This window comes from Rhinolophus sinicus, chromosome 18, assembly GCF_057876585.1.
Source record: "Rhinolophus sinicus isolate RSI-liver-muscle chromosome 18, RSI-T2T, whole genome shotgun sequence".
NCBI lineage: Eukaryota > Metazoa > Chordata > Mammalia > Chiroptera > Rhinolophidae > Rhinolophus > Rhinolophus sinicus.
This window is the reverse complement of record NC_142518.1, coordinates 3263472-3288953: the sequence shown is the minus strand read 5'-3', so window position 1 is coordinate 3288953 and position 25482 is coordinate 3263472. Positions and strand designations below refer to the sequence as shown.

General features: G+C 53.7%; 1 protein-coding gene across 8 annotated transcripts in view; it reads left to right on the top strand.

Moving 5' to 3' along the window:
* Nucleotides 1–25482, top strand: part of PUDP (pseudouridine 5'-phosphatase) — a 495490-nt gene that overhangs the window by 21260 nt on the left and 448748 nt on the right. For 6 of the 8 annotated variants that reach the window (XR_012493489.2, XR_012493490.2, XR_012493488.2 and 3 more), the window contains exons 2-3: nucleotides 1851–2069; nucleotides 9730–9959. Coding sequence is in view for 5 of the 8 variants with exons in the window: in XM_088794802.1 (XP_088650928.1) it covers nucleotides 1851–2069; nucleotides 9730–9959 (449 nt within the window). In the remaining 3 variants the exon portion in view is untranslated. Of the gene's footprint in view, nucleotides 1–1850; nucleotides 2070–9729; nucleotides 9960–15250; nucleotides 19814–23456; nucleotides 24397–25482 lie in introns of those variants that run through there. The other 2 variants (XM_074324095.2, XM_088794804.1) reach the window with 2 other exon arrangements.

Below are 25482 nucleotides of genomic sequence, written 5' to 3'. Positions count from 1 at the left end.
TCAGAGCGCCTGTGGGTCTGCCTTCAGGCTGTGCAGGCACAGCTCCGTGCGTCCTCTCTGGGGTCAGTGAGGGCCGTGTCCGCCCTCCACCCGGCGGGAAGGCCAGGCTCAGTGCCCACCTCCTGACAGCTGTCTGCTCCCTGTGGGCACCTGGGCTGTGGTCCCCACAGCACTAGCACCATGTGGCTTAGCTGCGCTGGCAGTGGTTGCCTTGGAGACGTTCCCTGGTTACCCTGCACATGCAGCCGGTCACTGCACCCACATGTTGCCTCTGCCAGGGCCCTTTGACAGGAGGGGCTGTCCGAGCACTGATGTGTTTGGGCCCCGGATTCGGGTGACGGTGGTGACCGCTGGTAGTGGCACCCACACACACTCAGGCCCTGTTAGGGAACGCACGTTACTATGGCTTCCGTGCTATTTCCTCCTTATGGTCCCTTCATGGCGCCCCTGGCACTGCCCGCGGTGCCCAGCGATGGATGCTGTTGGCTCTGTGCATGCCGCTTGTGCACAAAGTCGAGCGCTGTACATAGTAGTAGCAGTAGGACCTTCACTACAGGAGCACCGTTTCCGCGTGTTAACGGGAGAGGGAGGCGGGCAGGGGAACTACGCTGTGTGAGGCTTTCCCTGGGAAGTGGCCCCTGGCATCTTACTGTGAGGCCCACCTCCCACCATTACGTACGACCGACCTGGGAGATAATAGGAAATGTGTCTGCTGGTTCCTGCCCCCAGCTCCTGGCACCGCGCTGCGAACACCCCGTGTGTCCTAACTGACAAGAGCACTGGGAGCTTCTTCTGTGCTCACGGTGGGTCTTTGAGTCCCGTTCCTGACACAGCTCCTGGTCACAGTTCCATCTTGTGTTCTAAGGAGGTGGCTCTGCATGGGCTCCTGGAATGAGGTGGTCACCAGAAAGACTAAGCCATGGTCAGATGCTTGGAACTTGCAGGACCCCGCCTCCCCCCAACTCTCCAGCGCGGGGCTGGACATTCAGCTGAGGACAGCTTCCCAGGAGGCCAAGTGGCCGTAAAAGTCCCAGTAGGAGGGGCTCCTTGTGGGTGGGCGACCACGTGAGGTGAGGGGACAGTGGGGGGCCCAGAGCCGCCCTGGAAGCCGCCTCCCCACATACTTACCCTGCGCGTCTCTTCCATCTGGGGGCTCATCTGTGATACACAGGTAAACAAGTGAAGGCAGCTGTTTTCCTGAGTTGGGAGCTGCTCCATCCATCACATTAATCAAACCTGAGGCGGCTGTGCTGAGAGCCTGTGATTTATGGCCAGTCAGAAGCTCAGGTGACAACCTGCACGTGTCATGGACCTCCGAAGTGTGTGTGTGTTGTGGGCAGCAGGATCGCTGTGTGGGACTGAGCCCTGCCCCTTGGGGTCGGATGCTGGCTCTGGGTGGGGCGTGTCAGAGTTGAGTGAAATTCCAGGACACGTGCTGGCAGTGTCCCCAAGGCCGAGGGCCCCACACGCAGACCCCGTGTGGCGCTGCCTTTGGCACGCGTGTGGGAATAGCAGGTGCCGATGACATGGGATGGGTTGGAGTCATGACCCCAAGGGCGTAGTTAGACTCCCCTACATCCCTGTTTCTATAAAGGACAGCCGTGCTGTGCACCTCGTTTCTCTCCCAGGGTCTCACGGAGCAGATGACAGGTGCACAGGTCCGCCAGCAGGCAGGGCAGGCTGCCCAGGTGTTTCGCCCCGGACCCCTGGGCACGTGTCCGCGAGAGGCGCGCGTGCTTCCCTGCACGTGCCCTGCACTGTGTGTGTGCGCAGGCGTGTCCGCCGCAGCCCGCGCGTGAGTGCGGCGTGGGCCCTGACCGTGTGCTCACGTGTCCCCCCTGTGCCTGCAGACACGGAGCGGCTGTATTCGGTGGTGTTCCAGGACATCTGCGGTCGCTACGGGAAGGAGTACAGCTGGCACGTGAAGTCCCTGGTGATGGGCAAGAAGGCCCTGGAAGCGGCCCAGATCATCATAGACGTCCTGCAGCTGCCCATGTCCAAAGAAGAGCTGCTGCGAGAGAGCCAGGCGAGGCTGCATGACCTGTTCCCCACGGCCACGCTCATGCCAGGTACGCTCCCCGCCGTCTGCAGGGCCGTTGTGTGCAGGCGCCACTGCTGCCACCCCAGCACGGGACGGCCAGGCACGCTGGCTGCCATCTCGTCTGCATCCTCCCCGGCGGTTCATGACTGTCCCTCCTGTGGGAGGCTCCCCGGCTCTCCCGGGAGCGTGTCCACTCGCACTCGGTGCCCCGTTCACTTCTGCCTTTGACGGGCCTCTTCAGTCATCTGCTTGCTCTCCCGTGGGGCCCGAAGCCCCGGCACAGTGACGTCTGTGTGCGCCCGTTACGTCAAGGTCACGTTCACGACAGACTTGCTGCGGACTTTAACTTTAATAGGTGGTCCTGCCTTTGTCTTTTCCAAATCAGGTTCAGGTTCAGTGTCTCAGCAGCTATTCAGACTTTCATGAGTTGATGATAAACAAGCAGGGAAATCTCCCCTGCGAAGCTTATATTTTTTTTTATAAAGTTAGAAGCATAATTCATTTTTCACGTGTCTGTTTATATGCCCTGACCCCTCTTTTTCCTTGTTGTCCGTGGGAAGGAAAGTTGACTTTTTCTCTCTTGGGGCTTGCTAACGGAACATGGATCGGAACTGAGTTGTGTGCTGTTTCTGCTAAAACTGACAAGGTCAAAAATGTTCTAGATTACAAGGCCAAAAAAAATCCAAACGCTTAACCATGCAGTACAACTTGAAGATGCTTCCCGGAAGAAAGGTGAATACTCAGTTTTTAGAATTCTGGGTGAAGGGACAGAATATTTGCAGTCATAGTAGTAATTTTGAATTTAAAATCCTATGAGTATGAATCAGTCATTTTTGCAACACGTTGTTCCTTATATTGTACCTCTGTTCAAAGGCACAGGTTGTGCACTCCGGGAAGTAGCCCCCCGCTGCTGCCGGGGCCTGGGGCTGCTCTGGGCGCACACGCACTCGTGGCCCTCGGGCGTGGGTACCAGTGCGGGGACGGCTCTGTGTCTGCTGCCTCCTGCACCGTTCACATACGCTGCTTCCCACAAGCCGTCACGACGGAGACGCACGCAGACCGTTAGTGCTTTGTAAACACATAAGAAACACACAGCTTACAACGTGCTGTCTTACTCGCTTCTAAGTGTACACTTCAGTAGGAGTTACCTGTGGGCCCCTCCTGTGAGTGGAATTCTGTACGCAGTGTTTGTCCTGTGGGGACTGGGTTTGGGACCTTAGCACCATGGCCTCTGCATCTGTCCGCGTTGGAGCGTGGTAGGAGTTTCTCCCGTGTTAAGGCGGCATAATATCCCATTGTGTGGTAGACCGCATTTTATCTGTTCGTCTGCTCTCGGTAGACCCTTGAGTTGTCTGCTTCTGGCTATTGTGAATCATGCTCCAGTGAACTTGGGGTGCAGACATCTCTTTGAGACCGTGCTTTCAGTTTTTTGGGGTGTGTATCCAGAAGTGAGAGTGTTGGCCATTCTATTTATAATCTTTTGAGGAAGCACCATGCTGTTTTCCATTGTGGCAGCACCATTTTATTTTCCCTCCAAGCGTCCACAAGGGTTCCAATTTCTCCACATCCTCACCAGCACTTGTTTTCTGTATTTTTTTTTCTTTATTTTTTGACTATCCAAATGCATGTGAAGTGATTTCTCCTTGTGGTTTTGATTTTCATTTCTCTAATGATTAATGATGTGAGGCATCGTTTCAGATGCCGTGGGCCATCTGTTTGTCTTCTTTGTAAAAATGTCTGTTCGACTCTTTTGCTTTCTTTCTTTCTTTTTTTTCTTTAATAGGGTTAATTTGTTTATTTTCTTGTTGAGTTCTAGGAATTCTTTCTATATTCTGGATATAAACCCCTTATCAGCTAATACGATATGAAACTACTTTCTTCCATTTCGTGGGTCGGCTTTGCACTCTGTTGATTGTACCCTTTTATGCACAAAACTTCTTAAGTTCGATGTTGTTCCATTTTGCTATTTTTGATCTTGACTGTGCTTTTAGAGTCATCTCTAAGACATTATTGCAAACTCCAGAGTCATAAAACTTTCTCCCTATGTTTTCCTTTAGGAATTTGATAGATTTATATCTTTTGTCTGGGTCTTTAATCCATTTTAAGTTAATTTTTGTATATAGTACGAAACAAAGATCCAACTTCCTTTTTTTTTTTTTTTTTTTTTTTTGCATGTGGCTATTCAGTGATCCTTCTTTCCCTGTTGAATGGTCTTGGCACCTTTGTTAGAGGTCATCTGACCATACATTTCTTTGGTCTGTGTCTGCCTTTATGCTAGTATCACATTATTTTGTTTACTGTAGCTTTGTAATGTGTTCAGCATGCAAATATCCTTTTTCTTCTTTGTCTACCCAAGCCTTGCAAGGGGTTTTCCGTCTAGATTTTTGGTCCTATATTCTAAAACACACTTGAGATGTGTTTACTATGGTTCCAAGGAAATACGATGTCTTATCCAGCTAGTGTGGTAGTTGGGCTAGAACGCTCACAGGTCTAGAATATGAAATTTACCTGGTGATCCAATCAATTTAATGTCCTCCTTTGGCTCGCCCAGTGACCAAATATCAGTTAAGAAAGGTGCCAGTCATAGATAATCATAGAGCATTAAATCCAGAAACATCCACCTTTGCAGTGAGTCAGGAGCTAGTTCTTTAACGAGGACTTAGACCTACAGAATTTCCCTGGATGACTCTTCCTTCCCTACCACTTCGTGACCTCTTCCACATGAGAGGGTTACGGAGCTATGTAATTATTTGGATTCTTGAATGTTGCTTTTTAGCAGGAGGATTTGGGTGCGTGTCTGCTTCCTGTAACCTTTACCAGTCTTACGGATCAGACGAGGCGATGCCCAGTGATTCCAGATTCTGTCTTTGAAAACACGGGCTCCTTTGCACACACCGCACATGCAACTGGGAGGTGAACGAAACATCGAGAAGACTCCAAAAGTGTGAAGAAAAGCCCAAGATAACAGTGGATTGGAGAAACTTGAAATCACTGGGATGTGGGGTCAGACCCAGGACCTAGGTCAGCAGAGACCGAGTTGGTGTCCGGGAAGGATTAGGCAGAGACAGTGACGAGAAACCCTACTTCTCCTGAAGGGCAGAAGGCTGGAGGACTGTACAGGGAGAAGAAACACTGATCCAGAGACGTTTTCCCGTAGAATCTCTGTCTGTGACCTGCCAGTCACGAGAATAGTCATAAAATCGGTCAACTTTTCTATCCCCAAAGGACATACTTTGCCCACTGCTCTCCATCCATTCCGCATCCTTCCATGGCTGCTGCGATCTGAGCCAAACCTTCATTTCACTGGAAAGCGAGCCTGGAGTCCTGAGTGCAGGGACTGGATACAGGGAAGGTTGCCGCTGTCCTCTGCCTAGCGCTGGATGTTCATTTTGTTCACTTACCGCTTTGTTCCCAGTACCAAACTGGACGCTAACATCATCCTGGACGTCTGTTTCTCTTCTTTCTGAAGGTGTCTTCTGGTAGACTGCTTCAGGTTCTGGAAGTCAGCTTGAGCTTATTAGGAAAGAAGGCTGCCGGTAGAGAGGGTGTATTATTAATTCAACATCATTCCTTTTTCATGCTTTTATGGTGAGAGCTGTAGCCCATGCAGGTATTTAGCACGTTAAATTGGAGGAATGTATGGTCAGTTGCCAGGGTTAGCAGCCCAGGATTATGATGCAGGGGCGTGTCCTTGCCTGAGCCAATCACCAGGGGAAGCAGCAAGTGATTATGGTGCAGGGGGCGTGTCCTTGCCTGAGCCCATCACCAGGGGAAGCAGCCCTGATTATGATGTAGGGGTGTGTCCTTGCCTGAGCCAATCACCAGGGGAAACAGCAACTGATTATGGTGCAGGGGGCGTGTCCTTGCCTGAGCCAATCACCAGGGGAAGCAGCCCTGGTTATGATGCAGGGGCGTGTCCTTGCCTGAGCCAATCACCAGGGGAAGCAGCCCCTGATTATGATGCAGGGGCGTGTCCTTGCCTGAGCCAATCACCAGGGGAAACAGCAACTGATTATGGTGCAGGGGGCGTGTCCTTGTCTGAGCCAATCACCAGGGGACGCAGCCCCTGATTATGAGGCAGGGGTGTGTCTTTGCCTGAGCCAATCACCAGGGGAAACAGCAACTGATTATGGTGCAGGGGGCGTGTCCTTGCCTGAGCCAATCACCAGGGGAAGCAGCATTGATTATGGTGCAGGGGGCGTGTCCTTGCCTGAGCCAATGACTAAGGGAAGCAGCCCTGGTCATGATGCAGGGGCGTGTCCTTGCCTGAGCCAATCACCAGGGGAAGCAGCAAGTGATTATGGTTCAGGGGCGTGTCCTTGCCTGGGTCAGTCACTAGGGCTGTGTCTGCTGGACCAGTCGTCAGGGCGTAGCCTCTGATAGTGGCCCAGGGGCTTGTCCTTGACCTGATTATGGTGTAGGTGTGTCCTCGCCTTGGCCCATCCGGCGGCTGAGGGGAGGACTGACCCATGGGGCTTGAGAGCTGAGGCCTAACTGACCTGAATGACCCTCACATCAGCAGCCTGATTGCTAAATGGTTTGGAAGCCTCTCTCCGGGCATTTCCTGGTGGAAAAGCTTTTAACCAGTATATTCTGAGCCACTGACCATGTGACTTAATAGTGAAATGTAAACTGTCGACCAGCCAAGGGTTTAATTATCATCAGAAAATAGAGATCTTTTAAATTATGACGGAAAACAACTCGGGCAGAAAACAGGATATTTATTCTGTTTGTAAACTAAACCAGAGAGACCTCAGGTCTCCAGCGCTGAGCGGCACGAAGGATGCAGAGACATGTCTGCAGTCCCTTTACTTCACCCCTTTCTTCCCTGCAACCTCGAGGTGGTGGACAAGTCCTCCAGGGCTGGAAGTCACTCACAGCAAAGACTGAAGACCCACGTTTCCAGGCCCGCCAGTGGAAAGGCCGGCTGCAGAGCATGGCGTCCACTTGTTCAGGCTCCCCCTTGCGCCCCGAGCCGGCATGAGGGGGGTCCGTCCCGCCTCTCCCAGCTTCTGAGGACTGCAGATGGCCCGTGGCTCGTGGCCACACCCCTGCCATCTGCGTCTGTCGTCACACGGCCTTTCCTGGGTTTGTCGTCTTCATACATGGGGAGCAGTCGTGGGACTTGGGGCCCAGCCTGCTAATCTAAGATGACCTCGTCCCAGAAAAGACCCTGTTTCCAAGTGGGGTTACCTTCTGAGGTTCCTGTGGGCAGGGGTCTTGGGGACAACACGCTTCCGTTCACTGCACCCCAAACCTGAGTGGGAGCGCTCCGTGTAGGTCTCGTTGGCTAGTGGGTTTCAGCGGAAGGTGACGGTACATGTAATGAGGTGAGACACCTTTTGCTCTGGGCTCACCTGGGTGGGGGCCTCCGAGAACTGGGATGAGGGGGAGTGCCCTCCCCTGCCCAGGTTAATACAGGAGGGAGGCTGACTGCCTCCAACACCTTCCAACACTTCAGGGCGCTGCCTGAGCTAATGTTTCCACTTGTCTTAGCTCGGCTGCTATACCGACAACCGCAGGCTGGTGGCTTAACAACAGACGTGTATTCCTCGCAGCTCTGGAGGCTGGGTGCCAGCTGGCACGTTCCGGTGAGGGCTCTCTTCTAGGATGGCAGACGGCCACCTTCCCACTGTGTGCTCATGTGGCAGGGAGAGAGCTGTGGAAGGGCACCATTATAGGGGCCCCACCCTCGTGACCTCCTGTACCCCTAATCTCCTCCCGAAGTATTACCAGTTTCCCTCTGTGAGTTCATCTTTAACCCATGCATGCCTTCCGTGGAAGTGTGTTTAATATCCAAGTAGTTGTGATTTTCCAGATCCCTTTCCATTATTTAATTCCCTTGTGATCAGGGAACATACTTCATATGATATGAGTTATTTTAAGGCATTTTGGAATTGTTTTATAGCTTACGGACTCCTGTATCTTGTTGACTGTTCCACAAGTTCTTGAAGGTGATTTGTATTCTGCTGTGGTTGGGTGAAGGTCTATAGAAATGTCCATTCGGTGCAGTTGCTTGATGGTAATTTTGAAGTCTGCTCTATCCTTACTTATTTTCTGTTTACTTGTTCTAGCAATTACTGAGAGAGGAGTTTGAAACCTCTGTCTATATCTGTCTGTTTCCCCATTCAGTTCTATTACTTTTTGCTTTATGTATTTGAATGTATTAAAGTTCGGTTATTTGAGGCATACACATTTAGAATTATATCTTGTTGATGACCTGTTTATCATAAACATCCTTAGTTGTCTTTGATAATAGTGATTGTTCGAAAGCCCATTTGTCATTAATATGGCTACCCTGGGTCTCTTCTGAGTAGTAGTTACATAATATATAGTTTTCAGTCGTTTCATTTTTAACCTGAGTATTTGTATTTAGAGTAGGTTTCTTGTAGACAGTACGAGTTGGGTCTCACTTTTGTTTTACTTTTTTCCGTTCTGACAATCTCTCACTTGGGTGTATTTATAAAGCTGTTATATAAGGTCTGATAATTCTGTCACTGCTGCATCTCTGTGTCCATTTCTATCAGTCACTTTCCCCGCCTGGTATTGGGTGGTACTTGTCGGCTCCTTTGCACGTATGGTGGCTCTTGATTGGATATGGGGTGTTGTGAATTGTACACCCAGCTGCGTGCTGCATTGCACTTAATTCTTGAAAGCAGTGTCACTGTGTCCTGTCATGAACTGCAGATCTGCACCTTCCTTCCAGCATCTCCCAGGACGGCGTCTGTGACGGGCCAAACACTCACAGTGTCTGTTTGCTTTCCTGAGTGGTGTTACGCGTTTCAGAACACGACAGTGCCACACTGTCCTGCAACAATCGGGAAAGCAGGGAGATCCCCGCATGTCGTGATTACAGCAGTAATGATTATATGATTAAAATTATTTGAGATAAACCCTGGCACTTTGCCTGGGTTTCCATGTGATTGTTGGCGTAACCAGCATAGGGTAAAGGTAGAGCCCCCTGTTCCCTTGGGCACATTTCTGGTAACCGGCCCTCTCTTCACGGGCGGGCGCTTTGAGTGACCATGCGACCCTGTGTGTTCCCTGCCCTCAGTCCCTGTGGTGGAGGAGTTGGGGGCGGGGGGACTCCTTTCACAGGGTGTGTTGTTGCTGTCAAGCAAGGTTAGCTTTCTTCTCTGGCCCCTCCTGAGGTCGTGCTTGCACCTTGCCTTCATCTGGGAAGACCACTGCATGATTTCCCTCCCGCAGCAGTGTGAGGAGCGATTGCATTGCCGTCTGCTGAGTGCAGTTTTCTCGGAAAATGCCAGAAGCATCGTCCTTGCATACTCATTGCTTCAGAAAAGAAGTCCGGTGCAGGGACACCCCACGACCGTGATCACCTTCCCCAGGCGCCTGTGCAGGTCGCAGAGCAGGGCCTCCCGGCCGCTCTGCCTGGTGTCCGTGTCCCCAAGAGGGGACCAGCAAACCAGGCATTGTTTCTGTGCAGTCAAACCGCCCTCTGCTACTTTGGGAAACAGCTGGGCCCTGAATTGCTTTTCTGAGCTTTGAGTAGGGATGTTTGGGAGCTGACAGCCCCGCTGTGAGACAGTGTGTGTGAGATCAAATCTTTCCTGGGAAGAGGTAACCGTCGTGTTCCAGGGCCAGTGGAGCGTGTGTCCCCGGGGGGCCTGCGGCCTGGACGCCCTGCACCTCCCTGCCTCACTGACGCCTGTCCTTGCTCCTCCCAGGGGTGGAGAAACTCATGAACCATCTGCGGAAGCACCACGTGCCGGTGGCCGTGGCCACCAGCTCTGGGGCCGAGTCCTTCGAGAGAAAGACCAGAGCCCACAAGGAATTCTTCAGCTTGTTCGATCACATCGTTCTGGGGGACGACCCCGAAGTGAGGAACGGCAAGCCGGACCCAGACATATTCCTGGCCTGCGCCAAGCGGTTCTCCCCTCCGGCCCCAGTGGAGAAGGTGAGCGCAGCGCAGTGGCGGTGGGAACAGGCGGCAGGGGGCGCTGTTGGCGGTGCGCGTCCTGTGGGGTGCGGGGTGCGTGCGTGTCAGGCGGGGACAGGCCTGCGCAGCGTGCCGTAGACGGGGTGGGGGGTGGGGCGGAGGGTGGCCTGTCGGAGCAGCCCCCCTGAGCCAGGTGCACGGCGATCACTGCGGTGTCTGTGGGAGCAGAGCTGCCCGAGCCGCCAGGCCAGTGAGAACCCCGACACCTGGGATACCTGGGCGCCCCTAAGGAACCCCAGGTCTGACACACGGGGGCGGCCAGTGCTGGGGGCCGGGCCTCCTTACCTGTATGTCGCAGGCACGCTGCAGGGCGTGTGTTCCCTGCCACGGCTGCGCCCGTCGGCACCCCACCCTCGTCCCCAGCGCTTGTCGCCTGGCGGTTTGTGGCTGCAGAGTTTTGGGGCAGGGCGGCCTTTGCTTTTCCTCCACCAGTTTCTGGGCTCGTGTTAGTGTGTCCCCTGGAGGCGGCCACTGGCGGAGCCCTGTTCTGCCTTCATTGTGCAGAGACCCGGGGACCCGGGGCCAGTGCCACCCGCGGCTCGGAACAGCGCTAAGGGCAGTTGACAGTGGCTGCTCACCTTTGCGCTCTCGTGTCGCCACGCTGTGGCTGCAGAAAGGAGGGGCCACAGTCGATGCAGGTGGCCGACCAGGGCGGCGCTCCTGACGGAAGGAAGGCTTCCCGCGGGCGGCCTGCCGGTGCCAGGAGGGAGGGCAGAGGGCAGGGCGTTCCTCGGTGACAGGGGCTTCCGCGGCGGTTCCCACGCCCGAGGACTCGCTTTGCGCCGAGGTAGTCAGGGGCGGCGTCCCGTGAAGGGCTTTGTCCCTTCATCGCAAGCTCAGGAGGCATTACCCGGAATCCTCCTTCCACCAGAACGGCAGTGCCTGGGGCTTTGGTGCAGGGGCCGCGCTCCTGGTCCAGGGCCCAGCTTCCTACACGGGCCTGTGAGGCACTCGGTGTAGCTCGTGGGCTGTTCTGAGCCTCACCCCAGCTGGGCCACCCCACATCCCTTCAGTTCTGACGCCAGCCACCCAGAGTTAGCCGTGACCCCCCCGGTTAGTGGCGCAGTCCCCCAAGCCTGCGTCCACTCAGACACCAGCTGTAAGTGGGGTGCGCAGGTCACTGCCTTCTGCCCCGCCGACTGCAGATTTGCGCATCTCCACACCCATTTCTCAGGTTCACTGGTTCACTGGCATGCGTCGGCAGAACTCAGGAAAACACCTAACTTGCATTTACTGGGTCATAAAGGAGGCAACTCAGGAAGGGCCCACTGGAAGAGAGGCCTGGGGCGGGGTGTGGATGGCTGGGGGCGGGGGGCTTCCATTTGCTCTCAGGGACACCACCCTCCCGGTACCTCCCGTGTTCAGCGACTCGGAACCCCCAGAACCCCATTTTTCAGGTCTTTGTATGGAGGCCTCATTACTCGGGCATGGCCGAGTGGATCATGTGCCGTTGGTGACGGACGCATTGGACCGGGAGATTGCGCTGGGCCCGAAAGTTCCAACCCTCCCATCATGCCTTGTTCTTTCTGGGGACCAGGCCCCGTCCTGGACGTCTGGGGCCCCACCAAGAAGCACCTCATTAGCACAGACTCAGGTGTGGATGAAAGGCGCTTATTACAAATAACAAAGTGGCAAAATGTGCTCCGCTCACTCAGGAAATTCTGAGGGTTTTAGGAGCTCTGGGCGAGGAATCAGGCATGAAGACCACGTGTATGTGTGCATGTTTGTTACGTCAGTGCCATAAAGCATCACTGAGCGCCATGGTGACGCACACGTGGAGATAGACTCGCGTGGGCTGGTTCAGAGCTCCCTGAATCCGTGCGCAAAGCAACCTAACCGCAAGGGGCGCGCCCGAGGCCGCACCACCGCCAGGCCCTAGCCTTAGAGGCGGAGCCTCCCGGGGTGGCCTGGGCGTGGCCTGGGCGTGGCCTGGGCGTGGCCTGGGCGTGGCCTGGGGGCCATGTGCGCCTGCCTCTTACATCAGGACGCGTGTGTGCCCGTGCCTGGCATCCCGCCAGCACGCCCAAGGGGACGCGTTCTTTTCCCTCAGCACTTCCCCCTCCTGAAGGATGCCCTCCTCCTGGAAGCGCCGTGTTCTGTGTGCTGCAGGCCGCTGGCTGCGTGTTCCCCAGGAAAGCAGAGGTGCCCCCACTGCGCACGCCGTGCAGAGCTGTCAGCGTCTGTGGGCGCCGGCGTCCATAAGCTCTCTGGGAGCAGCAGAGTGGGGCTAGGTCAGATGTGTGCCTTCCACCTGGTCCCTTTGTGCGGCCGAGGCAGGGTAAGGAGGCACAGCAGCCTTTCCTGCCACTTCCCCGGCCTGGCTCTGCAAGGCACCACGATAGGGAAACGTGGTGTTTGCGTGGGGTGAAGGGAACAGTTCATATGGAAACGGTGTGCGGGTTTGCGGGAGACCCGCCGCGATGCAACCCTGCGAAGCCGCACAGGGCCCTGCCATCCTCACGGCTCCATAGGCACGGTGTCCCCTAGCAAGGCGCCCGGCTGGAGGCCTGCCTGCTGCCCGGCGTTTACACCCCCGTCTGTGCTTCTACTGCACCGTGTTTGTTTGCGACCTGTCCGAGAGACGGGAGCAACGTGCGCGGTAAGAGTCCTTAGCGCTCAGAGCTGGCGGCGTCGCCCTGCTTGCTGGGCCACAGTTATTTACGGCTGCGTCTGTCTTGCCCAGACGGGCCCTTGCTCGTCGTGTTTGTCACGCACGTAGTGCAGGCTTGTCGGGTGTTTCCTCAGGGGATGTGCCTGTCGTAATGCCAGAGGGAGATTCTGAGGGCTCCTGGTCGGGGAGGCACCCCTCATTTCCTACTTGGTGTGTCTTCCTGGTACAGGAAGCAGTTGCTAAGAGGCTTGCGGAAATAGGACCCGGTTCTTCGTTTGTGCCCTGCTGCTTCTCTCTCTTTGATGCAGCGCAGGCATGAGCTCGCCAAAGTTCAAGGGCATTGCATGCGATTATGAAGGCACTGGAGAGATTCTCAGGTGCCTTTGGGAATTGATGACACTGCAGGTGTCCCCAAATTAACTGGGTGCTGAGGCAGTGACAGGAAAGTAACGGGACACAAGCGGTGTAAAGGGGGGCATTATGGAAAAGCGTCTCTTACCAGTCCACGGGGACAGAATGCCCAGAGCCCGCGTTCAGTAATCCCGTTCTCATTGAGGATAGCTGCTTCCATGTTATGTACGCATCACCTTCATGCTAAAAATAGGCAGCAGTGACACAACCATCAGCGGTCAGTCCCCTTAGCCCACCCTCCCGCTACTGAACAGTCACTGAGCACAGGCTGTGTGCCAGGGAGGTGGCGCGGGCTCCCCTGCATCTCAGAGTCCCTGGGGGCAGAGGTGGTCCTTGCCCAGCTTCTAAAGTCCATGAGCTTCTGGAGACGTGCGTGCGTGGCGGGGGGCGTGGGGGGCAGGGACCAAGCTGGGGTCACCCAGACCCTCTGGGTGTGTGAGTTCTGCCCCGTGTGACTTCATAGCACAAAAATGCACAGCTCTGTTGTGAAATGAAAATGAGAGCGTCATTTCCTCGTGATTTCTTAGGTTGGTACTTTTTACATTACAAGCGCAACCAGAAAGCAGTTTAAAAAAGCATAGTAATCACGACTTTGCATATTGTAGCTTTTTTGTTAATGGTAAGAGCTGAGTTTCAGTGTTTTGTTTAAATTAGTGTTTTGTTTTCAAGAAAGTCCCCCACATGAAGTGGGTCTACCTAGAAGGGAAAAACGACTGACAAATGATTTTAACTGGCGAATTCTGATCTGTGGGATCGTGTGTTCATCTTAAAACACAGACCATCCCTTTGGTGGCGAACAATCGCCTGGGTTGACTTCTCCATGTGTGAAATGGTAATTAACACATCGCACGTAGTGTCATGATACAGAAACATGTTAATTCAACAGTCACTCTCCTGCCTCTTCTTACCCACTGTGCATGTCCCCAAAGTCTGCAGACAGTTACAGGGGTCGGCACGTGGCTTCCGTCCAAGAAGACCCTCTGTGATGTAACCTCCTTACCTCCCAGGATCACGGGGAACCAAGTAGAGGCTTGTATCAACTTTGCAGTTAGCATTTGCAGCCAGGTGAGCAGCGCCAGGCCTCTGTCTGTGGGGACGGGATGTTCCTTAGTCAGTTTAACCCTCAGTACGCTGTTGGGGTGAAGTCACCGCACTCCCAGAAACCACCGTGCAGGCCTCATGACCGTCTCTTCCTCCCGTCACCCACAATCACTGGGCAGAATACAAGGGCCTGTGGTCACCAGTCTTTGGTATGATTTCATGCCCCTTGCAACCTGATTTACCAGGCCCTCCCATTTCATTAAAGGAAAACTCTCGTCTATCACAGTTACCCCCCTTACACTTCTTTTCTGCAGTGGGACCTTCCTTGGCTTAGTACCTCTCCCATGTTTTCAAGGATGGTGCTTGCTTTCCCTAATTCCACTGTTGCGGAGAAACAACTTTTCGCATACCCTCTTAAGTTCAGTGATAGAGGCCTGTAAATTAAACCGACAAGACATATTCGTAAGAGAAAAGACAGATCTCCCCGACCGCCAGGGTTGAATGTCAGGCACCATGGCCCATGTGGGAGCACACAGTTACTGTCCTCTTGGCTTGTCTGCCGTCCGGTTCCTTGAGAACTCTCGTCCTAGGACCAGCCCCTTCCCCCCACTTCTCCCCAGTTCCCCCCCAGGTCCTGACCACCTGCCTGGCTCCACTGCTCTGTGTCTCTAGTCGAGACCTCCCGCCCAGTGGCATCTCCCGCTGTTGGCAGCGCCACTGACTGTAAAGCCTGATGCACCACGAGCTGATTATGGAGGAGTCACTGATACATTGTTGCATTTGTTCCTGAGGCCCGGCCTGCGGCAATGTGTTACAGTGCACATCTAGCAGTACTCTGCTTGAACCATTTAAAACGGAATTAGCTAGTGGAGTGGTGGGTGCGTGGACAGCCCATGCGACGCGCTTCCTACGCGCCTTTCATCCCAGATCAGTGGAGCGGCGCCCTCACATCAGGGGTGGCTGCTGGTGGCCCCTGAGAGTTTCCCAGCCCCTTCAGATCCGTGGAACCAAGTCAACAGAAATGGCGGCAAACACCCTTGACTCTCCTTTGCTAGTCCGGAGACTGTTAACCAGCAGGGTTTGTAGCTGTTCGTGATGCTTTCCTGCAGTTTTGTGCGGTGTGAGTCCTGGTAGATAGATGGCTCGGCAGTTAATGTTGTCTCTTTGTTAGCATTCATACACGCAGACACACCTATCAAACGGTGTGAGTGGCTCCGAGATGCCCGCTGCCAGCCTGTGACCTGATTTGCGACATGACTTGAGGGACTCCTTTCTCATTCCTTCCTGTGAGCTGGCGGTCGCCCTGCAAGTGCTCAGCTATGTTCTCAGGTCGTGTACATTTGTCCATGGGGCTGGGAAATCTGCACGTATCAGCCGTGTCAGAGAGTGAGAGCGGTCGTTAGGCCCGAGCCTGCACCCTGCCTCCACTAACCACCATCTCAGAATGCAACGGACCCAGCTCTGGGTATTTAAAGGGTTGGGTGTGTCCTGGATTTCTGTAAAATGAACTGGACAGCTGCTGTGCCCTCTCACTAGCGTAGCAGACACAGACAGCGCTGCTAGAAGAGGCAGAAGCAGCGGTGACCGTGTAAGAGAGTCTTCGTACATCTGTGCTTTTGCCTTTGGACCGTTTCTGCAGTACCGGTTAATCGTGTGGCTAAGCTCCCATTCCATCGTCCTGTCCCCACGTCCCCACGCACCCCGTAAAGTATAAACCCCTTGGCCTGCCTGCTTTCTCCCTTGCCGGAATCTGCAGGACACCCTCTCAGCTTTCCCCTGTTCCTAGCATCTTCTGCGGGAAAGCGCGTTGCGGGAACATGTCTGCAAAGGCTGCTGAGGGGCTCCTGGTGAGTAAGTACAGGCTTAGAAACACCGATGGGCTGAGTAGCAGTGGAACAAATACTGGCCTGATCGTCCCAGAGAATCCCCATGGACGGCGCATCACACACTCAAGTCCGACGTTCTGCTTTTTAAAGGGTGTCCAAAGTGCAGTGTGTCCCCATCACTTTACCTGTTTGAAGCAGGGTGACTGAGTCGTCTCAACTGAGCAGGGACGGTGGCAGTTTGACATCTGACGCTCAGTGTCCTGGAAACTTGGTCCCAGGTCCACGGGGGTGACTGGTCAGCCCAGGGTAAGCCCAGGTGTGGTGAGGCTTGTCTGACCTGTTTGCACGTGCAGCCACATGTCTGAGGGGTGCTGGGTGCTGGGCCGGGTGTTCTCCAGGGTCCTCATGCTGACAGACGCATATCTTGGTGACAGACTGGATGAAAATGGAATCCCTCGCTATGTGTAAAACAAAACAGCTCTCCCCAGATGAAAGCACAAGGAGTGTGGCTGTGAGTGCTGCACAAATGACGTGGATTGTCCATGGGGTTGGGAATGTCTGCCCTGGTCCCTTTCCCTCTGCCATCGGCCAGTTGGAACATGTTCCTCAGTGACATGTTTGGGAGGAGTGTGTGGTCGGTTTTATTAGCTGAAGGCCATTTGCAAACCCCACGGAGAGCCCTGGAGACTCCAGCTGTGTCACTTAGGCTCCGGGAGAGTTTGGCCCGTATGGACCCGGGATCCCTTCCCGACAGTTCTGAGCCCTTCTTCGGGGGTCAGATGCCCTGTGTGCCGTGTCACGAGGCCCTGCCCAGCAGAGCCACCCCTGCCACCGTGCTGCCAGCCTCCAGCATGGCCTTGCTGCTCTCCAGACAACTGGATGCTGCATACGCATCCCTGCTGGTTGAAGGGGAAAGAGAGGTGCCTCGTCTGTACCCCGAGACCGAGACGACGTTTCCACGCCTCCCTGCCTCAGGGAAAGGGATGATGGACGGGCATGCTCTGTGGTCACCTGACCGTGCGTCCTCGAGGCACCTTTGGTCCTGGACACTCAGCGGAGCCCACCGGAGCAGGCGGGGGGCAGGGCCCCTGCTAGAACACTTATGTGGGCACCCACTGCACTTGTGGTGGCACGGACACAGAAAGGCCAAAGGCACAGGCTTCTCCAGGGAGAACGTGCCTCCTGCTTCTGTTTATTGAGGGTGCTTTCAATTACAGTCGTGGTATAAGGTCCCATTCGGAAGGAACACGCCAAGGAAACGAGGGCAGTGGATTTTATTCACATTTACGTGACTCTTGCCACTGTCAGGGGCATCTTGTGGAAACCTTACCCAAGGTATGTTCCTCAGGTCGCTGGTCTGGGGAACCTTCATGGCTTTCCTGTGAAAAGACGTTTGCCCATTTGGGAAACTTCTTCAGCAAAGTTTAAACAGCAGGGTTACCCACGGTGGTACTTCTGGGAACATTTTTGTGCTAATTGCACATGGCAAACCTCCAGCCTCTCATTGAATGTGCACAGTCTTTGTTTTTTTAAAACGATTTCTCTGGACTGGTGCCTCCAAGAACATTCTGGAAGCCCCATACGTAATAGTATCCTGGTTGACAGTGTAGAATTGGGCATTAAATGAGCATTGAGAGACATAAAAAGATTGCAGGTCTCCCCAGCATTCAATACTTGTTCACTCCCAGCAATGCTGGCTGGCCAGCAGTGTGTGAAAATGGGCTTAAACACCCTGGCAGTTGGTACACGTGTGTGAAAACAGGTTTTCATGGTGCATGGATGGCTGGAGACGGGTGAGTGTGGTTCCTGGATGCGTGATGGATGGACATACGGGTAATATAAACAAAAGTACTAATTAATAACAGAAAGTACATGCAAGCTTCAGTCTTTCAAAAAATGTTACTTAAAAGTTTAATTAAATAAACATCTAGCGAAGTGTATACATGTTCAGCATCACAATGTTGTGGCCTTAGTTATAGGTAATTCAGTGTCTGGCAAAGAACATGGAGACAAATAAAACCTAAACCTGAGGTGTGAGCACGGTTGATGAAAACTTGACCAAAAATAAAGTTTAAGGCGTTCTCAAAGTTTTGATGTCTTGCAATGTGAAAACTGAACAGGCTTATTACACAATTAAGATGTAGAATAAAAGCTGCAAAAAAAATGACATAATGAAAGTTTTAACTGAAACAGTGGCTCAGTTGAAAATTGTTCTTCCTGACTGAATTGGATCGCACAGGGCTCTATGTATGATGAATCGCCACGGGCACCGCTCCAGGAGGGTAACAGGTGCCTCCACACAATTGCACGTCCTCTTCCGAGAATCTTGACACTGAAGCTGCGGTGACATCCTATCTAGTTTTGTGTTTCCCAAGCGAAAGGAAGACCTTTATTCCTTGGAGACAATGGTCGCATTTGGAAAGTTGGCTCGTTCCGGAAAAGTGTATAATGTGAAAACGGACACCAGTAGTTGTTGGAAGCACAGAACTAGTTCCCAAGGGTCATGGCAGATTGTTCTGGAAAGTGTTTGCCTTTAAGCCCCTGAAGGGCACAGTCGCACAGGACCCAACAGTGACTCGTCCCTGGATGGAGTTCCTCTCCCATCCGTTTCCGATGCTTTGTTGGTCTGAGTGGGTGAGGAAAGTGATGTGAGGGACGGCGGGGGTGGGGGGGGGCGCGGGGGGAGAGATGGTGACGCCGGACGTGTGGGAGCAGAGCATGAAACATGACCTGAAGTGAGAGGGCAGGCAGGTAGCAGGCGCTGTCCTAACAGACCCAGGACCTGGTATCTAGGGGCTCACAGTCCCCCCCCCCCCCCCATGGAGCCGTGGCCCAGCGCCCCCTGCGTCAGAGAGTTGGGCGTCCTCTTGCCTTGGTGTCTGTCCCCGGCATGAACCATCAAACTGCCCTGGCTTCCCAGGTCCTCCCCAGTCCCATGCATCCTAGCCGTCCCCCCACCCCCCCGCTGTCAGACAGACTGTTCCGTGGGACGCGTGACGCACATGACACTTGTCTTGAAGACATTCAAGCACAGGCACCGTCTCAGTCCCCTGGAGGTTCTGCTGGGCAGCCCGGGGGAGAACCGGGCGACGCGGGCCTCCTCTTCCCGGGCGCTGCCGGCTCGCACAGCTTCCCAGCAGGGGGTGCAGCACCCCGCTGCTTCACCCCGACACCCTTCACCTCCCGCTGCTGGGAACTGTCAGTCTTTCCCAATGAAACCCCCCAAGCTACGGTTTCATTAGCTCCTCTGCTGGCCCGGAAATGGGAGTCAGATGCATTGTAGCCTTCAGCTCGGTAAAGTGAGGGGAGCATTGGGTTCTGGAGGACCGGACTCTTCCTCAGCTCTGTCCCTTCCCTGCCTGGTGGCCTGGATTTCCCTCTGATGTTCCCTGGGCTGAGATCCCGCAGCTGTGATGGGTGGGGGCCGCCAGGCCCGGTCCCCTGCTGCGACTCTGGCCCCGTTGTTGCTTTGAGTCCCGTACAAGGACGCGTCCGCCGTCTCCCCAGATGTAGCGGGCGTTCCTCAGAGGCCCGAGGTTTGCCGTAGCACCGTCAGAAAGTGCGTCACCCCGCCCTGCCTCCTGGCCAAGCGTGCTGCCACAATCGTCTTGACTGGAAACTTCCCTGCAGTCGTGGAAGTGTGTGCCCTGGAAAGGCGTCCCTGTGCTGTTACCACATTACTGTGCGTGGGAACAACCTGTGTCCACACAGGGCCACGTGACTCCCGTGGCAGAGGGTGACGTGGGGCATGCGGGAGCGACCACCTCTCCTACCCGCTTGCGTTGGCAGAGCCCTGGGTTTGGAGGGGAGCACTTCCTGCCGAGAGCCCAGTGCAGAGATGCAAGGCACAGTGTGTGTGTGTGTGTGTTAGGAAGATGGGGGACACGGCACAGAGACACAGCACAGTGTATTGGGGGGTCAGGGCACAGAGACACAGCACAGTGTATGGGGGACACGGCACAGATACACAGCACAGTGTATTGGGGGGTCAGGGCACAGAGACACAGCACAGTGTATTGGGGGGTCAGGGCACAGAGACACAGCACAGTGTATGGGGGACACGGCACAGATACACAGCACAGTGTATGGGGGGTGCAGGGCACAGAGACACAGCACAGTGTATAGGGGGGCAGGGAACAGTCCCCACACAGTGGAGGGCAGGGGTGAGTGGTGAGTGTGCAGCCAGGTGTGATGGGTCAGTGCAGGGGGGCGGCTGGCTGGGCGGCTCACAGAAGCACTGAAACAGGAGGAGGGCGCCCAGCTCACCCAGTGCCACCCTTTTCACACCAGCCAGGTGTGCCGGGTAGAAAGACCGGAGAGACGTGGTATTTGAATGGAGTATCGCAATTCCTCCTTTATTTGTGCCATGCGTCAGCCAGCTTGGTTAGCTGATACCTTTCGGTGGCTTTCTGACCCGTGAGTCCTGGGGTTGCCAGGGCAAGTCTTGCTGGGTACGTGTGACACGTGTGGCTTTTAGGGACGGGTCCCTGTCCCCCACGAGTGGTCCGCAGAAGCACATTCAGTCTGAGGAATCCACTCGAGGAGAAGGGTGAGGACATAAACACCTCTGACACCTTTCTCTAGGTGCTTCGGAAGGTAGTGGTTGCTCTGGAATCTAGGAAGGGGAGGCCCTGCATCCCCACGTGCTGTCTGCTCGCTGAGAACCCCTCCCCTCCTGTGTGCGGCTGGGGCTGTGCTGGGCCCGGGCACCCATCCCTGGTGGTGGTTCTTTCTCAGCCGGACTCGTGCGGGGTGTCTGTTCTCTGTTCTGCGTGTGGCAGTTGGTGTGACAACAGCGGCTGGGCGTCCAGGTCCAGCATTCCCGGTTTCCTGTAAACCGCCCGCTCCCGCCGTTTCCGGCCCTTCTCGTCACTTCCCTCCTCCCGTGCACTGGTCTCTTAGCGTTGACCCACGTCAGACGTGTTTTATTGTCTGTACATTTCTCAGACTGAACTCTTGTTGGGACGTGTAGTATGTGAGTCCAGCTGGTGTCCATAAAAACATCTTTCGACAACTACTGAGTGAAACAGGTGGTGAGTGGCGGAGGAAGAACGGAATGTAGGTGCCAGTGACACAGTGTTTGCCGTCAGAGTTCTGTTATTTTTTTCTTTTTTATTGTTTGCGGCCGAAGGACAGTGACTTTCGTACTGTGGCAAGTGGCTTCTTTGCAGAAACGCCAGCTCCCCTGGTCATTCTGAGAGCTTCAGCCTCAGGGATGCACTGACACAGGCAGACGGCCTGTCACTGTGTGCGCTGATGAGACCAGCTCTGAGCTGATGGAGTCTCCATCCTCACGCTCTCCCAGGCCTGCCTGCCTCCGTCACACTCACTGCCCTCGTTATACTTCACATCAGGGCTGTGTTTGGATTATCAGTTGTGCAAAGAGGTGGGGACAAATGACGAATCGAAAACGGAGAAGCTGATAAAGGGCAGGGCCTGAGAAACTGTGCATTTCAGGAAGAGGCTGCGCCCGTCCCGCTGCCTGTTTTGCAGCAGTACACACCTCAGCGCTTCCCCCCAGCACCCCGGCATCCCCCCTCACTTCCTGGCCCGTCCGCGATGGCGTGTGCAGAGCCGATGGCGTGTGCAGAGCCGATGGCGTGTGCAGAGCCGATGGCGTGTGCAGAGCCGATGGCGTGTGCAGAGCCGCAGGTGTGCCGGGCTCCTGGTGTCCCAGGAGGACAGCTGTTTGGGGCCCCTGCTGGAAGGGCCAGTCTCTGAGACGCCAGTGTGACCTCACTCACACACAGAATAATAGCTGCTCTCATGACCTCAGCCAAGGACAGTCACCCCAAGGGAGCGACCAAGTCTCTTCCTGTGCCCCATGTGTAACTTGGCAGCTGGGCTGCACAAAGCTTCAAAGTCCACAGGAGCACACCAGAAATGTTAAAAAAAGGAAAAAAGTCATTGGATGTTTAAGAGCTGAGGTGCCAGGTAAAACAATTGGGGCATTTAGAATATAATCAGGCCATAACTATAAAAAGACAGGGACACAGAGGAAGTCTGAATCAGATGAGTCAGAACACAGACCTGGATGGTGCAAGCAGCGTCGCGTGCCTCTCAGATGGAAGCCATCGTCTCACTGTGGAAGCAGAACGGGAACAAAGCCAGCGGCTTCACACGTTCTCGGGCTGGGAGCAGTGGCACTAAGTGTTCTGTGTGCCCAGGACCTCGCAGGTGTTAGCAGTGACAGGGGCGTCTCCCTCCTGGGCAGACCAGCTCACTGTGCAGCTAGCCTGGTGCTGACATGTTCCTACGACGGGTAGGAACTCATTGACTTCTTGCCTCGGCCCTAGGGGGTGACTCCATTAATGAAATACCTTAGCCCAGGATGGATGGAAGGAAGGCAGGCAGGGAGGGAGGGGGAAAAGTCAGTGTACCTGCTACGGAATAGCCCAGCAGGAAAGACTGTGTGTGTGTGTGTGTGTGTGTGTGAGAGAGAGAGAGAGAGAGAGAGAGAGAGAGAGAGAGAGAGAGAGAGACCCCTGACCGAAAGCATCAGGACGCAGAGCTTCCAGTGTGAGACGGCTGCTGGCTTCCACGACCCGTGTCCGGCCCCCAGCATGCGCGCTGGGCTGCCACCACACCTGTGATGACGTGGGCAGAAAGTTACTGGGATCAAAGGCAGAGGGACCCGGGCTGGGAGAAGACCTGAGGAGCGTGTGGAAGGGCCCCGCCCCGCAGTCCTGGGAGCTCTGGGTCCCCTGAGGAGAACAGCGGGACCTGAGAGCATCTCCCAGTGCTGGTGGCAGGACCCCTGCTTACAGCTGTCTGCACCTACAGAGCCTTCACTGAACAGCGTTAATAAAACTGCTTTCAGGCTCAGTGTGTCGGATTCCGGGAACACAGGGACACTTGCCAGCGGCCCGTTTTCCTGGGATGGAGGGTGCTAAAACGATGATGGGCCACCTTCGCATTGGATGGACGTGGGTGTCTCCTTCTAAGCTAGGCCTCACGTCATACTGAGGTTGCATCACTCACATGATGGCACAGCCAGGAGCTCCGTCATATGTACGAGGCACAAACACCCCCGTTTTAAACGGGGGTGTCTGGGTGCGTGAGCCTCAGGCATCCTGATAGAACAGTGGGTTTACACAACAAACCAGAAGACGTACCGCCCGTGGCACTAAGTCTTGGTGTTAATGAGATTTGGGTGCATGACGCTGGCACACGGGCACTGGTTTTCACCAAGACACTCCTAACCATTCCATTTCCAAACAAAAACGTCACCAGCTCCGAAGTTGCTTAAAAGCATGTCCCCCGCTCACACACACCATTTCCTCTTACGTTCTGGATGTTCAGTTATTGATTGTACAGATTTTTATGATTGGCATAAAATAAGCTTTTCCACCGAGACTCCCGGTGGCCAGCTTGCTGCACCCCGTTCTGGTAATGCCTTGGCCGCAGCTGTGGACGCCTTCCCCCTAAAGTAGGGGCCGTGTAAGAACCCCGCCCACACAGCGGTCTGCAGGGGCCCAGCGCCAGGATGAGGATTCCCACAGCCCAGTCTCCACGACCGGTAGCGACAAGGCCGTCTCAACCTTCTTTCTCTTCCTCACCCCACAGTGCCTCGTCTTTGAAGACGCGCCCAACGGGGTGGAGGCGGCCCTCGCAGCCGGCATGCAGGTGGTGATGGTTCCGGACGCGAACTTACACCGAGACTTGACAGCAAAGGCCACCGTCGTGCTGCGTTCCCTGCAGGACTTCCGGCCCGAGCTCTTCGGCTTGCCGCCCTATGAGTGACAGGCCCTCCTGTCACCCATGTGGGCTGCCCCGGGCGTGGCCCCCGCACCCCCTGAGTGCGCCGTACTGCTCGGGAAGCGGCCCCGGGGCGGGCACTGCCCACATTGCTGTGACAGCAGCCATCCCCGCATCAGGAGCTGTGCGGTCTCTCTGCAATCAGTGCAAATGAAAAGCCAGAACTGGACAGGGGAGAGAACACAAAATAGGGACAGCCCAGCACAGAGATCAGGACAGAGACCAAAGTTGTCCTTTGGATAATCACAGGACGTGACTGCATTTGCCTAGTCACCTAATAACTGTACAATGACTGCTCACACCTGCATACACACGCTTCTGTGCCAATATGTGTATGCATGCACACAGCTACGTAAATACATCCTTTTCCAAGACAAAATGAAATTACTTGTCTTCATTTCTTTGTAGTTTTTCTAAACCCTGGCTGGACCATGTAAAATACGTATACATATATGTGTATGACTTTATGTATATCTGTGTATGTTTGTGCATATCACACATACATTCTGCACTTCGTCTCTCTCCTCAGTGCCGGTCTTACCGTGCAGAGCAACTGAAAAAAGTGAGACAAGTCCCTCTGCTTTGTAAGCGGAGTCGGAAACCCACGTCATGGGTGATCCCGTAACAAATCAGTCACCTGAAACTAAGAGGAAATAATATCGAGTGTCAACTGTAATTGAAAGATTGAAATAAAGAGAAATAGATGAAAATAAATCTCAGGTACGCTAAGAAATAAAATAAAATAGAAGCAGGCTTATAAGCCAGTTCATGTCCCACCTTTTCCATTGATGAAGCTGGATAATCTTAGAAAAGTGATAGAAGCTCTGATTCTCTGTGTTTACATTCGTGAAATGGGTCCAATGCCTACATTTTCAGGATTAAGTAACTTAATAGTGCTTGGTATATAGTAATCTCTTTATGAATATTTTCCTGTTGTTAGTGCAAGATTGGGTGGGTGTGGTGAAGGGGAAATTTTGCTGCTTCATTGATGCTTATTTTTTATTTTAATTGAGAAAAATACGTCTTTGTAATAAAGGGAAATTTAAGTGGGAAAAGAAGAAATTATTTTCCTTCTTAGCAAATATTGACATTCTATTTGTGTCCTCAAAATAGCTTTGTGGATCTCTGCTCAGAGACTAACTCTGAACCATTTCATCCATAGTTTCTTTGTAGTGTGAACATAATTGTAGCCTGTACCTTATATCTAGGCGCATATCCACATTTGAGAATGTTTTCCACCTCAAAAAAAAAGAGAAAAATTATCCCCTCTTTTAAGAACATTTATATTTCTTTATATATTCTTTCATGCAAATATAATTTGATTTCAGGACGTGTACTTGGTACAACCCAGAGCCACAATACGGTTTTGGGATAATTTATCAGACGTGACACTTTGGCCATGAACCCTTTCTAACAGATTTACTTAGCCCTTTGGGATGTGAAAGGCATTGAAATGGGAAAAAATGCCACCACAGGGTGGTTTCTGCTTTCTCCATCCTGCCAGGTGCTCTCTGTCATTAATTGTCATTGAGCTAATTTTCAACTCTGTAAGTTGTAGAAAAAAATAGAGTAATGTGGGTGATTGTCTGGTGGGATGATTGCCTGTTAATGATTGTCTCTGGCTGTTGATCAATTTTGCGTCAGTTTAGCAAATTCGTTTCAGCATTCTTGATTGCATATGTCCATGTCCTTTGAATTCTCCTTTGACCAATTGTAACATCTTACTGGTTACCTCACCGGTTAATTTACTTGAATAAAATTTTTGACACTTGACCACATTGTATTTGTATGGGAATATGATGTTACGTTTTTTGAAAAAGATATTATCCTCTAA